Source organism: Montipora foliosa, unplaced genomic scaffold, assembly GCF_036669935.1.
Source record: "Montipora foliosa isolate CH-2021 unplaced genomic scaffold, ASM3666993v2 scaffold_382, whole genome shotgun sequence".
Lineage (NCBI taxonomy): Eukaryota > Metazoa > Cnidaria > Anthozoa > Scleractinia > Acroporidae > Montipora > Montipora foliosa.
Genome location: NW_027179682.1, coordinates 267,501 through 277,500, shown reverse-complemented (window position 1 = coordinate 277,500; position 10,000 = coordinate 267,501). Strand labels below are relative to the sequence as shown.

The 10,000-nt window shown below is 39.9% G+C and overlaps 1 protein-coding gene across 6 annotated transcripts in view; it reads right to left on the bottom strand.

Annotated features, from left to right (window-relative positions):
- LOC137987709 (uncharacterized) overlaps positions 1 to 10,000 on the bottom strand; it is a 104,250-nt gene that overhangs the window by 60,702 nt on the left and 33,548 nt on the right. For all 6 annotated transcript variants that reach the window (XM_068833776.1, XM_068833777.1, XM_068833779.1 and 3 more), the window contains 11 exons: positions 7,677 to 7,859; positions 6,521 to 6,769; positions 6,138 to 6,332; positions 4,763 to 4,954; positions 3,946 to 4,146; positions 3,042 to 3,290; positions 2,419 to 2,613; positions 2,088 to 2,279; positions 732 to 920; positions 169 to 414; positions 1 to 53 (listed from right to left, as the gene is read on the bottom strand). The exon at positions 1 to 53 is cut by the window's left edge and continues 139 nt beyond it. In XM_068833776.1, coding sequence (XP_068689877.1) covers positions 1 to 53; positions 169 to 414; positions 732 to 920; positions 2,088 to 2,279; positions 2,419 to 2,613; positions 3,042 to 3,290; positions 3,946 to 4,146; positions 4,763 to 4,954; positions 6,138 to 6,332; positions 6,521 to 6,769; positions 7,677 to 7,859 — 2,144 coding nt within the window. The remainder of the gene's footprint in view (positions 54 to 168; positions 415 to 731; positions 921 to 2,087; positions 2,280 to 2,418; positions 2,614 to 3,041; positions 3,291 to 3,945; positions 4,147 to 4,762; positions 4,955 to 6,137; positions 6,333 to 6,520; positions 6,770 to 7,676; positions 7,860 to 10,000) is intronic.

Genomic DNA, 10,000 nt, shown 5'->3' with positions numbered 1-10,000 from the left:
GTACCCATCGATAAATCCGTTTAGAGGGGGAAGCAGGGTTTGGCATTTCAAGACTATGTTAAAAAAAAAGTAGAGCCTGAGCGCCTTAACACATGTACAGTTTCCACGAACGAGTCAAAAGTGACAAACAAACATCAAAGAACATGGGCATCATCTCTGCAGTCTTACCCTCCACATTGACAAAAAACGCGCAGGTTTTATAATTTCCTGCCTTGTCAGTGGCGTTGTACGAGACAAGATGTCTCCCTCTGTAAAATATGCTCTTCTCACCACTCTTAGTAACAGTTGGGACAACGCCAGAGTTGTCAGTGGCGATAACTGTTGGCCAGGTCGCTGCTGTAAAGTTCTTTCCTCTGTCTGCGAATCGTTTGATGTCACTGGGGCAGGTTACACCGAAGGAAGGACTCTCAACGTCTGGGGAAAATAACCGTTTCATGAGAATGCTCAGTGAAATTTAAACCATAACTATGCCTAATCACCTATGCAATAAGACGGGCAATAACTTCAATTGCGTATAAATGATTGAAGATTAATAACGTCATAGAGGTCTAACTTGACTTTTAAGGCTGCAGGCAAAGTGACGCGAGAAACAATGGCAAACATAATTCAACTCCACATAACTCTAAAGACATAATTCGTACCTGAGACATGGTCAGGATCGAAAGATTTCTATAAGTGGAAATTTGGTTCCCCAAAATTGTTGAAGAAAGCAAGTAAGAAGATAAGCTGACCTTTACAAGAGATATCTGTGTCCTTTGCCCACTGTCCGTCACTGAGACAAGACACTATTGGCTCACCATGGAGCCTGTAGCCCCTTGTACAAGAGAAATGACACGTAGTACCATATCCAGGATAGGCTGTGCACGAGCTTGGTGACACGTGACCTTTGTCTGGCGCCTGCAATGACTGGCAACGAACAACTGTAAAACGGAAAATAAATTTCTCTATCCTTTTTGCTAGACTTTTAAAAAGTAAGAGAAAGCTTTTCCCCCTTGAAATACTGCTTTTTGATGAATAGCGCCATTACAACTCGTCAGCGGAAAATTGAGGTGTTGTGAAGTCTTTAAAAGTGCCTCACGAAATACCGATAATGAACAATTATTGGATGAGGTTGCGCACGATGACGAGAATTGTCATGGCCGAGGTTTTTGTTATCTGCCGAAGCAAAGACTGAGGCGGATAACACAATCCGAGGCCTTGATAATTCTCGCTACCATCTGAAAACCGAACTGTTTAATTGTTTCATTATGAATACACTTGATCATTTGCAAAAACAAAACCGCGTACATGAAACTAAACACTTAAATCAACTTGTAAACAACTTTATTTGTAAGCTTAGAATGTAAAGTTACAGCGCAGTCGCCAAGATTGTACAAAAGATATGTTTTTAAAGTTAAAATTCATCTTTTGACTGAACTCAGACCATACATTGAGAACTCAGACCCCCTTTTGGTAAAACCTGAAAAATAATTCTTGAAAAGCTTCAGCAAAACAAAAGTGTTCCTCATGCGTGTAAAACTATATATATTATCTGGGAAGTGACGTCACTTGCTAAAAATTATTGTCTCTAGGTATGACGTAACGAAAACAGTGCCAGCAGTAATTAGCTGTGTATTTGTAGCCAATCAAAATTGAGATAGTGACAGCCATGCATAATAATTTTCTTTACTGATAATTGTGACATGCTCATGTACACATTCCCTCATATGATAACTTACGATATTTCCATTAATATGCCCTTAAAAAATTGATGATCTCCAATCTTACAACAGAAATATTAAAAAGTTGCATAAAATCGTAACACTTAAGGTGACTGAAGCAGACAGTTATCCCCTTGATATCTGATCATTGCGACCAACTGATGGAAAAATGTATAATCCTAGAATGCAACATCAACCAATGGACGGGAAGAAGGCTGAAATAGTGCGAGTTCTGCCGTGAATAAATTTAGAAAAGGATTAAGGTGCCTTGAGATTAAGAGGCTGGCTAAGTTGTAGTTAGTGATTGGGATAAAGCTAGAATCAAATTCCGTAATGATTAGCCCTTAGGCTTTGACTGACTGCAATCATCATATTTAGCTTAGTTACCTTTACAGTAAGGTGCTTGGCCTGACCACGTTCCGTTTGCCCGACAGATTCTCTCGTTTGATCCGTTTACCTTTCGATAACCGGTATCGCAATAAGCAAGACATTTGTCACCAAACACGTTATAATCAGAACCAGCTCCACAGCCCGACTGGATACTGTGAGGGGGAGGGTGAAGGCGAGGACACCGAACCACTAAAAGACAGAAAGCCACAAAGTATTTGTCGATTATTGGACTTTTACCATGTTTCCTTAATTAAGCTCTTTCATGTTCGGTAATTATTTACTGCCCGTTCCATTATTTTAGATTTGATTCAGTGCCAAGCTAACTTACATTCACACTGTGTTTCATTTCCTGTCCAGAAGCCAGTTGAAGTGGTCGTATTCTTTTCACAAACTCGTTTGGAGGAGCCTACCCTTGTGTACCCAATATGACAGCTGAACGAGCATTCTGAGCCATAAATGTTGTCTTTGGTACAGAATTTGGTACCTCCAGCAGGGGCATAGAATCTAGGCACGCATCGGACCACTGTGAATACGAAACAAAGTGCAACACTTATTTACGCACTTAAGATCCAAACAGATTCATTTTCCCTCACTAAGGGGCTACGCAGGCTAGAGTAGCTCAAACATACTTAATCCAGTGCCTATACTAATTCAAAAAAACAGTAATAAATGAATTTGTTCTCCCATTCCACCGCCAAACATTTCACGATGTTTGCCCTCCCGGCAGTATTGTTGTCGTTGTTTTTTGGTTGTTGTTTTGTTTTTGTCAGAATGTTGTCACAACTTTTTTTAGAGGCACATTAAAATGCGTCCATCAAGAATACTTGCTACAAAAAGAGAGATGTTTGCCCATTATCAACCTCTCAGAATACAGTGCTTTGAACATAATGTCCTCAATGACTACCCGTGCGTTTTACAAAGATGATACAAAACAGTGTTAGACAGAGTTACCTGAGACGAAGACTTTAAACTTGCATTCGCCAACGTTTCCAGTTTTATCAGATGCAAAGTAGCGAATGCTGTGTTCACCAGCGGCAAATCTCTCGCCCGGCTTCTTTCCCGCGTGTGTTACGTTAGGGATGAATTCGGAGTTATCTGTCGCCGTGGGTGCTGTCCACGTGATAGTAGCTGTTGTGGTACCCCGGTCAGCAATTTTGAGGATATTCGAAGGGCAGTTTGAAAAAATCGGCTCTGAAACGTCTTTGGATTAAAAAATCAGAAAAAAGAAATCAGAAGAATGAGAAAAAAATTCTTAACAGAGGGAAAAGAAACAAAATTTGATTAAATTTGATGAATTGCCCTAAATGACGTTTAAAATTAATAAGGGAACTCTGCGGGTTTAAAGATGATCCTCATTTATTCTAATGACAATAACAATGTACCAATAGAAGTTATTTGACTTTATGTAATGAAGAAGTCTATGGTGAAGTGAGGCAATTTTGACAAATAAAGAGAGTAATTTTCTGAAATCTGGAGTACCAGAAGGGGCTAGTTAGCGTGGATTCAAATTTTATTTTAAAATCTCTTTCATTCGATCACATGTTATAAAATAGTAAGGATCGAACGCGCTCTCTTATTGGTCAATAGGTGTGTTTAGAGTATGTAAACACAGTTGTGACATCACACGACAGTTATGCAAACCCTCGACTGCGTCTCGGAGGTTTGCACAACTGTCTCGAATTCTCCTAACTCCCCTCGTGTTTAAATGAGGCAATGTAAACACGGAAAGAGTCCTCTATTGCGTAATTATAAATCATCACGTCATCTTGCTCTTTCATCAGAGAGAGGAGAGGCCCAGAAAAAAAGAGCGTGACAGCATTATTTAAATCAGATCTATACTGCGACTGACACAAACCTCTGCACGAGGGATTTTCTATTGGAAACCACTTTTTGGTCTGAGCGCAGGTCTTGAGCGTAGGCCCCAGGAGCTGATACCCACTCCTGCAAGTAAAGTGGCATTCTGCTGCGTAACCAAGGGAACCACTTGAGTTTGCGCACGCTGGCGGACTGACCATCAAACCCTCGGACTTTACAGTCATTGCTGGACATGTCACGCCTGTTAAAGAGAGAAGAATAGTACAAAGAGAAAGAAGGAAAAAAAGTTGTAAAAGGATAAAAACATCTCGGAACTGTATTCTTCTCTGAGCTAGGTATCGGCCTAATTACTGCAACAACTGTCTGCGGACCCTTCGAAGAGATTTTTCAAGAACTCATAAGAACTGCACAAAGTCAGAAGAAAACACGTGTCAATTAATACGTAAAAGGAAAAATGAAATTTATGCCAACTGTAAGCCCCTTACGGCGAAAATATCTCCAGTATTTTTCTTAACTCGCCTTATTTAAGCTGCAAGGAAGCGGAAGCGGTTAAAAATTTGTTTGAACTGCTGTGTAACGAATAAAGACTGTACTATGAGTCGAAAACTGATACTGCTCTAGGAGCGTGAAAAAAAGAACCGAAAATGACTAAATTAAGCCTTAAATACTTGCAAAAGAAAACGAATAAATTAAGTACTAAAGTCCAGGATAACATATTAGACACGCACAACAACTGATAATGACATTCCTAAACACAAAGGAAGTACAACGACACTAATGACTAGGTGTTTAGATCTTATACCAACTTAATCAAATATATACCCAATAATTGTTTTATCTAATAATTTTCCTCTTACGTCGGCACTGGAGCTGCGCACCAGACCACTCTCGGTTTTCTTGACATGTTCTATGCAGAGATCCTCCCACCACCTCGTATCCCAGAATGCAACTGAAGGAGCAGACGGTACCAAACCTGGAAGAAGGACCACTACAGCCGTACCCAGTCTTCACTGCGTGATCCGTGGTATTTAAGGAGGGACACTCAACAGCTGTAAAAAGAGTATGAAAGAGTTCCTGTCATGCGCAGCCTCAACGTTTCAAGATATGTTTGCTTTCTTAAGGAAGATGAATAATAAGTCAATGTAACCGGTGCCGATGGTCGGCCAACGAATAACAGAGAGCTTTAGATAGATAGCGAGAGATCTGTACTTTGTATTCGTCCTCGTCTTTGTGCTCACTTAATTTGTTACTTTAGATTGAAAACAACCAGTTTCGCGTCCCTTACCCTGTTTTTCCGTATTACGACCGCAATAATGCTGAGTATGGAAGGTTCACTTGGCGAAGAGGACGTCTTAGTGAGGTTTGATTAGTTGGAAGTACAAAACTCACCTCTGTAAATGTCGTTCTCACGAAGACGACTTTTCCTCAACGACGAGGTCGACAACGAATTTCCAGCCTGTGTAACATGTCACGGACTACCACGCATTCGGTTTATGACCAAGCAAACAAACTCGTACTCGTCTTCGTTCTCGTTCTCGTTCTCGGATCTGAAGCTCTCTCAAGTTTAGTTTTTTTTTCCAAAGTATGATGCATGATATCGTGTAATTAACGTAACAAACGAACCAATCTCAATGCGAGACCGGATCTGGGGTTGATATTGGTATAAATGTGCTTTCCAGCTAGTAGGTGAGTTAAGCAACGACGTGACCACAGTAACAGCAACGAAAACATCACTTAATTCAAAATTTGAATTAGGATTACTGCAACTAGTTCTCGATTACCCTAACCTGTTCAACTTAGCAAATGTGCGCGATCGATTCGGTAACTCTGTAGTAGGAAATGCTTTGAAGTTAAAAAAAAAATTGAAAAAGTGATTTACTGTCCTGTGCTCACCTTTTCCGCAGGCTTGAATTGGTCATTTCACAAAAGAAGTATACTAAAGTGTATGACACATGCACTATTGTTTTGTGGCGTTCTCGTCGCCCTGGTGTTTGCTTAAAATCATTGATGTTGAAATGAAGGAGAAAATACAAACAAAAAAACAACTGTAAACCAAGATTTACACTTCTGAAAGCCTTTACGTTAAGGTTTATTCGTTTAAAAGTGCCACATAACGGTGATATTGAAAATTACCCAAATGAGTTGTTCACCATTTAGCTTCGGCTACACTGCTGTTCCTTGTATTCTCCTACCTGTCAATATACTATAAAGAGAAATCATCTCATTCTTCACCTTCACAATAAGTCGTATTTCCTGTCCAATGTACTTGATCTGTTCCTGGTACCTTGTCACACGTCCTAGCAACCGATCCTTTCAGCTCATATCCCTTGTTACACTGCATGCGACAAACTCTTCCAAACACATTACCACACACTCCATACTCCAACTTGCCATTTGCAGGTGGCGAGAGTACTTGACATCGGAGAACTAATAAAGAAACAAAGCGAAAATCACTTTAGTGATTGCAGAACAGCACAGTACAAACGTGAAAACGTTTGTACAACTTTGATTTCCAACAGATACTAGAATTAAAGGAGAGAGCTTTTATTAGTATCAGTTGTAAAAATGTTTTTTTTTTTTCCAGCCCTAGATCTTGAAGTAATAAACTTATCTACCTTGAACGTTGACTTTCAATTGACAGAACTTCGTATTTTGCGATGGATCTACAGCAGTAAAGATCACAGTGTGACTTCCTTCAGTGAATTCGTGCGGTGACGTCACAGCCGGTGACGCAGAGACAGTAACACGATCATTGTCCGTAGCTTTGACTGGTTTCCAGGACACAATGGCTGTCGTTTTACCTCTGTCAGCAGAGACTGTTCGCGGTGACGGACAGGATTCTCCAAATGACGGTTGCTGTGTGTCTTACATAAAAAAAAGCCACAAAGAATAAGTCGTGTAATTTTGTGATTCGATTCAAACATAGTAACCATGATATCAGCGCCTAACCTCGTACCAAGATCTTGCTCGATATACCAAGCCCTGACGTTGTTGAAGTCGAGAATTCAAAATATTTGATCCGTCTTTCCGATAACCGCACCAGAAGAAACCACTAATTTAAGTACAATATTTCGTCTGCTAATATTGGGATGCTCCATTGCATTCATAAGTCTCAAGAAATTACGTTAAGCCTCCTAAATTTTTTTTAAAGTACGTGTCAATGATTTTTAAGAAATTATTTTAGTGATTCTGGAAGTTTACTGCTGTTCCACCTAATTGTGGGAACTCTGGGTACGAGATTTATTAGCGCACACATGAGCGAAAGAGCGTGGCTATATAAGGAACATCGCGCTGCGAAATCGCACTTATCGCGGCGAAAAAAAGCTGGTAAAATCAGTCACGCACGCTCTAGTAGGATTGACTGTTGACAATGTTTCTATGCCTGTCTAGACACCACTTTCGCGACAGTTTTCAAACGCCTTTACGCGCGCGGGGTAGAAAGTCCGATAAATAGTAAGTGTTCTTTTTTGCGTCTATTTGCCAAGAACGGAAGAAATCAGCTCAGTAGCCGGAGAAAAACCTCTGGGAGCAGACTAAAGAACCAACAACATACTCGACGAACGTATAACGCTGAATCTATGAATCGAAACGGATCGAGAAAAACGATTGCTCTCACCATTGCGCCAACCCTGCTGCCCCAAAAATCAATCAAAAATGAGAATAATTTAAACGAGGGTGAATTGGACCAAACTTAAATGAGGCTATGAAACTGAATCAAATGGAGGTTTACTGATAAGCAGTTGAAAAGTTATGTAAATGCTTACGGCTTACCTCGACACTGGAAGCCTGCCTGTGTCCAGTGCCCGTTGTCACAAGTAGTAGACATAGAACCTACTATCGTGTAACCTGAGTTACATTCATAAGAACATACATGTCCGTGCAAAGGTCTGGTTTTGCAAATACTAGGGGTAATGTCACCATTGTCTGGTGGAGTTAGCCTTGAGCACTCGGTTACTAAATGGAAATAGAAATGAAAAACGAAGTCCATAAGTAAAAATCAGCGCCGATAGTAACAAGCCAAGTTTGTCGTCCACAATCAGTGGCAAACGTCTTGGGACACTAACCATTTGAAGTTGGTTTTCTTTCTGAGTTTGAAAAATTTCCCCCTCCCCCCCAGAACAATGTTGCTAATAGTGAACATACATTTCCTTGTCTATTTCAACATTGATTGGGGGGAGGGGGGGACTTTTATTTTGAAGCTTTCTGTGGAATTTTGATAGTTATGCTTAGTTTCTGACGCCTGAGAGGTTTTCAGGCCCATTCTGACACTAGCGTCCCAACTACTTTTGCCACTGATCGTAGCAATATGTTAATTTCAAATGCTTTCCACTGAGGTTAAGGGTAAAGAAAACGATGCTGATGGTGATGGTGGTGTGCATGTTGATATAGATGGTGATGGTGTTGCTCATGGTCATGTAGATGGTGATGGTGATGGTCATCCTGTCATAGGTGGTGGTCATGGTGATGAGATGGTGATGGTGGTGATCAAGGTGATACAGCTGGTGATGGTGGTTGTCGTAATGACATAGGTGGTGACGGTGATGGTCATGGTGATATAGATGGCGATGGTGGTAGGTATGGTGATATAGCTGGTGGTCATAGTGACATAGGTGGTAATGGTGGTAGTCATAGTTATACAGATGGTGACGGTGGTGGTCATGGTGAAATAGATGTTGATGGTGGTGGTCACGGTGACATAGATGTTGATAGTGGTGGTCATGGTGTTATAGATGTTGATAGTGGTGGTCGTGGTGATATAGATGGTGATGGTGGTGGTCATGGTGATATAGATGTTGATGGTGGTAGTCAAGGTGATACAGATGTTTATGATGGTGGTCATGGTGATATAGATGGTGATGGTGGTGATCATGGTGATATAGATGATGATGGTGGTGGTCATGATGATACAGATGTTTATGATGGTGGTCATGGTGATATAGATGGTGATGGTGGTGGTCATGGTGATATAGATGGTGATGGTGGTAGTGGTGGTCATGGTGATACAGATGTTGATGATGGTGGTCATGGTGATATAGATGAAGATGGTGGTGGTCATGGTGATTTAGATAGAGATGGTGTTGGTGACCGTCATGTAGATGATGGTGTTTTTTTTATGTTTTTTTTAATTTTTAATTTTTTTTTTTTTTTTAATTTTTTATTTAACATAACAGAAGTTTACATTGCACAAGATACATACAACTAATGATCTGACATGCAAGCCAAAACAGGATGTAATAGGCAGCTAATCGCATACTGACATGCACGAGAATTGAGTGATTAATCAAAAAGGGTGAATAAAGTAAATTAAATCATGTAAATCATGTAAATTTCTCAACCTTGTATTTTAAATTAATCTTATTAACAAATTCAGACAAAATAATCGAGCTCTCTTTTAGCTTGTTTGAATAGATGTAATACATCATGCATAAAAAAGTATAATTAAACTTTCTTACAGCCCCATGCCCAGCAAAGCTTTGCTTGAACAAGCCAAACACTATTTCCTTAGGTTCTGGATTGAAACTAGTATTGTTTGTGGCATTAAACCACCCCACCACTTGACGAATAAAAGACGAAGTGAATTGGCAGTCAAGAAAAGTGTGGTCTATGGAATCTGATTCACCGCAATATAAGCAGTCACTTTCATTTTTAATTCCAAATCTCTTCAATTTTTTTTTGGTCACTACAATTCGGTGAGAAGTTTAAATTTAAATTCTCTTAACTTAGTTTCCTTACATGTTTTTATATGACATCTTAAAAGATTTTCCCCATGAGGCACTGTCAATTGGAAGTATTTTACTCCAACGCTGTAAGCCACCTGGATTTGACTGGTGTAGTTTAAAATTCAAGAGCCGAAAAAATCTCGACATTTTAATTTCTCTAAATTTAACACTATATTCTCATGTAGCATAAAAGATGGGGCCCCTTGGACAAAACCCTCCACGCTCGTGTTATCCATCTCTCCCACTTTTTTAGACATAAAGCTTGGTATTGCGCTTAAAACTTGATAGTACTCCAGAAAATTTGATTTACAATTATACTTCGAAAGAAATTCTTGAAAGGTAAGGTAGCGGCCTGATTCATGAAACAGATTATTA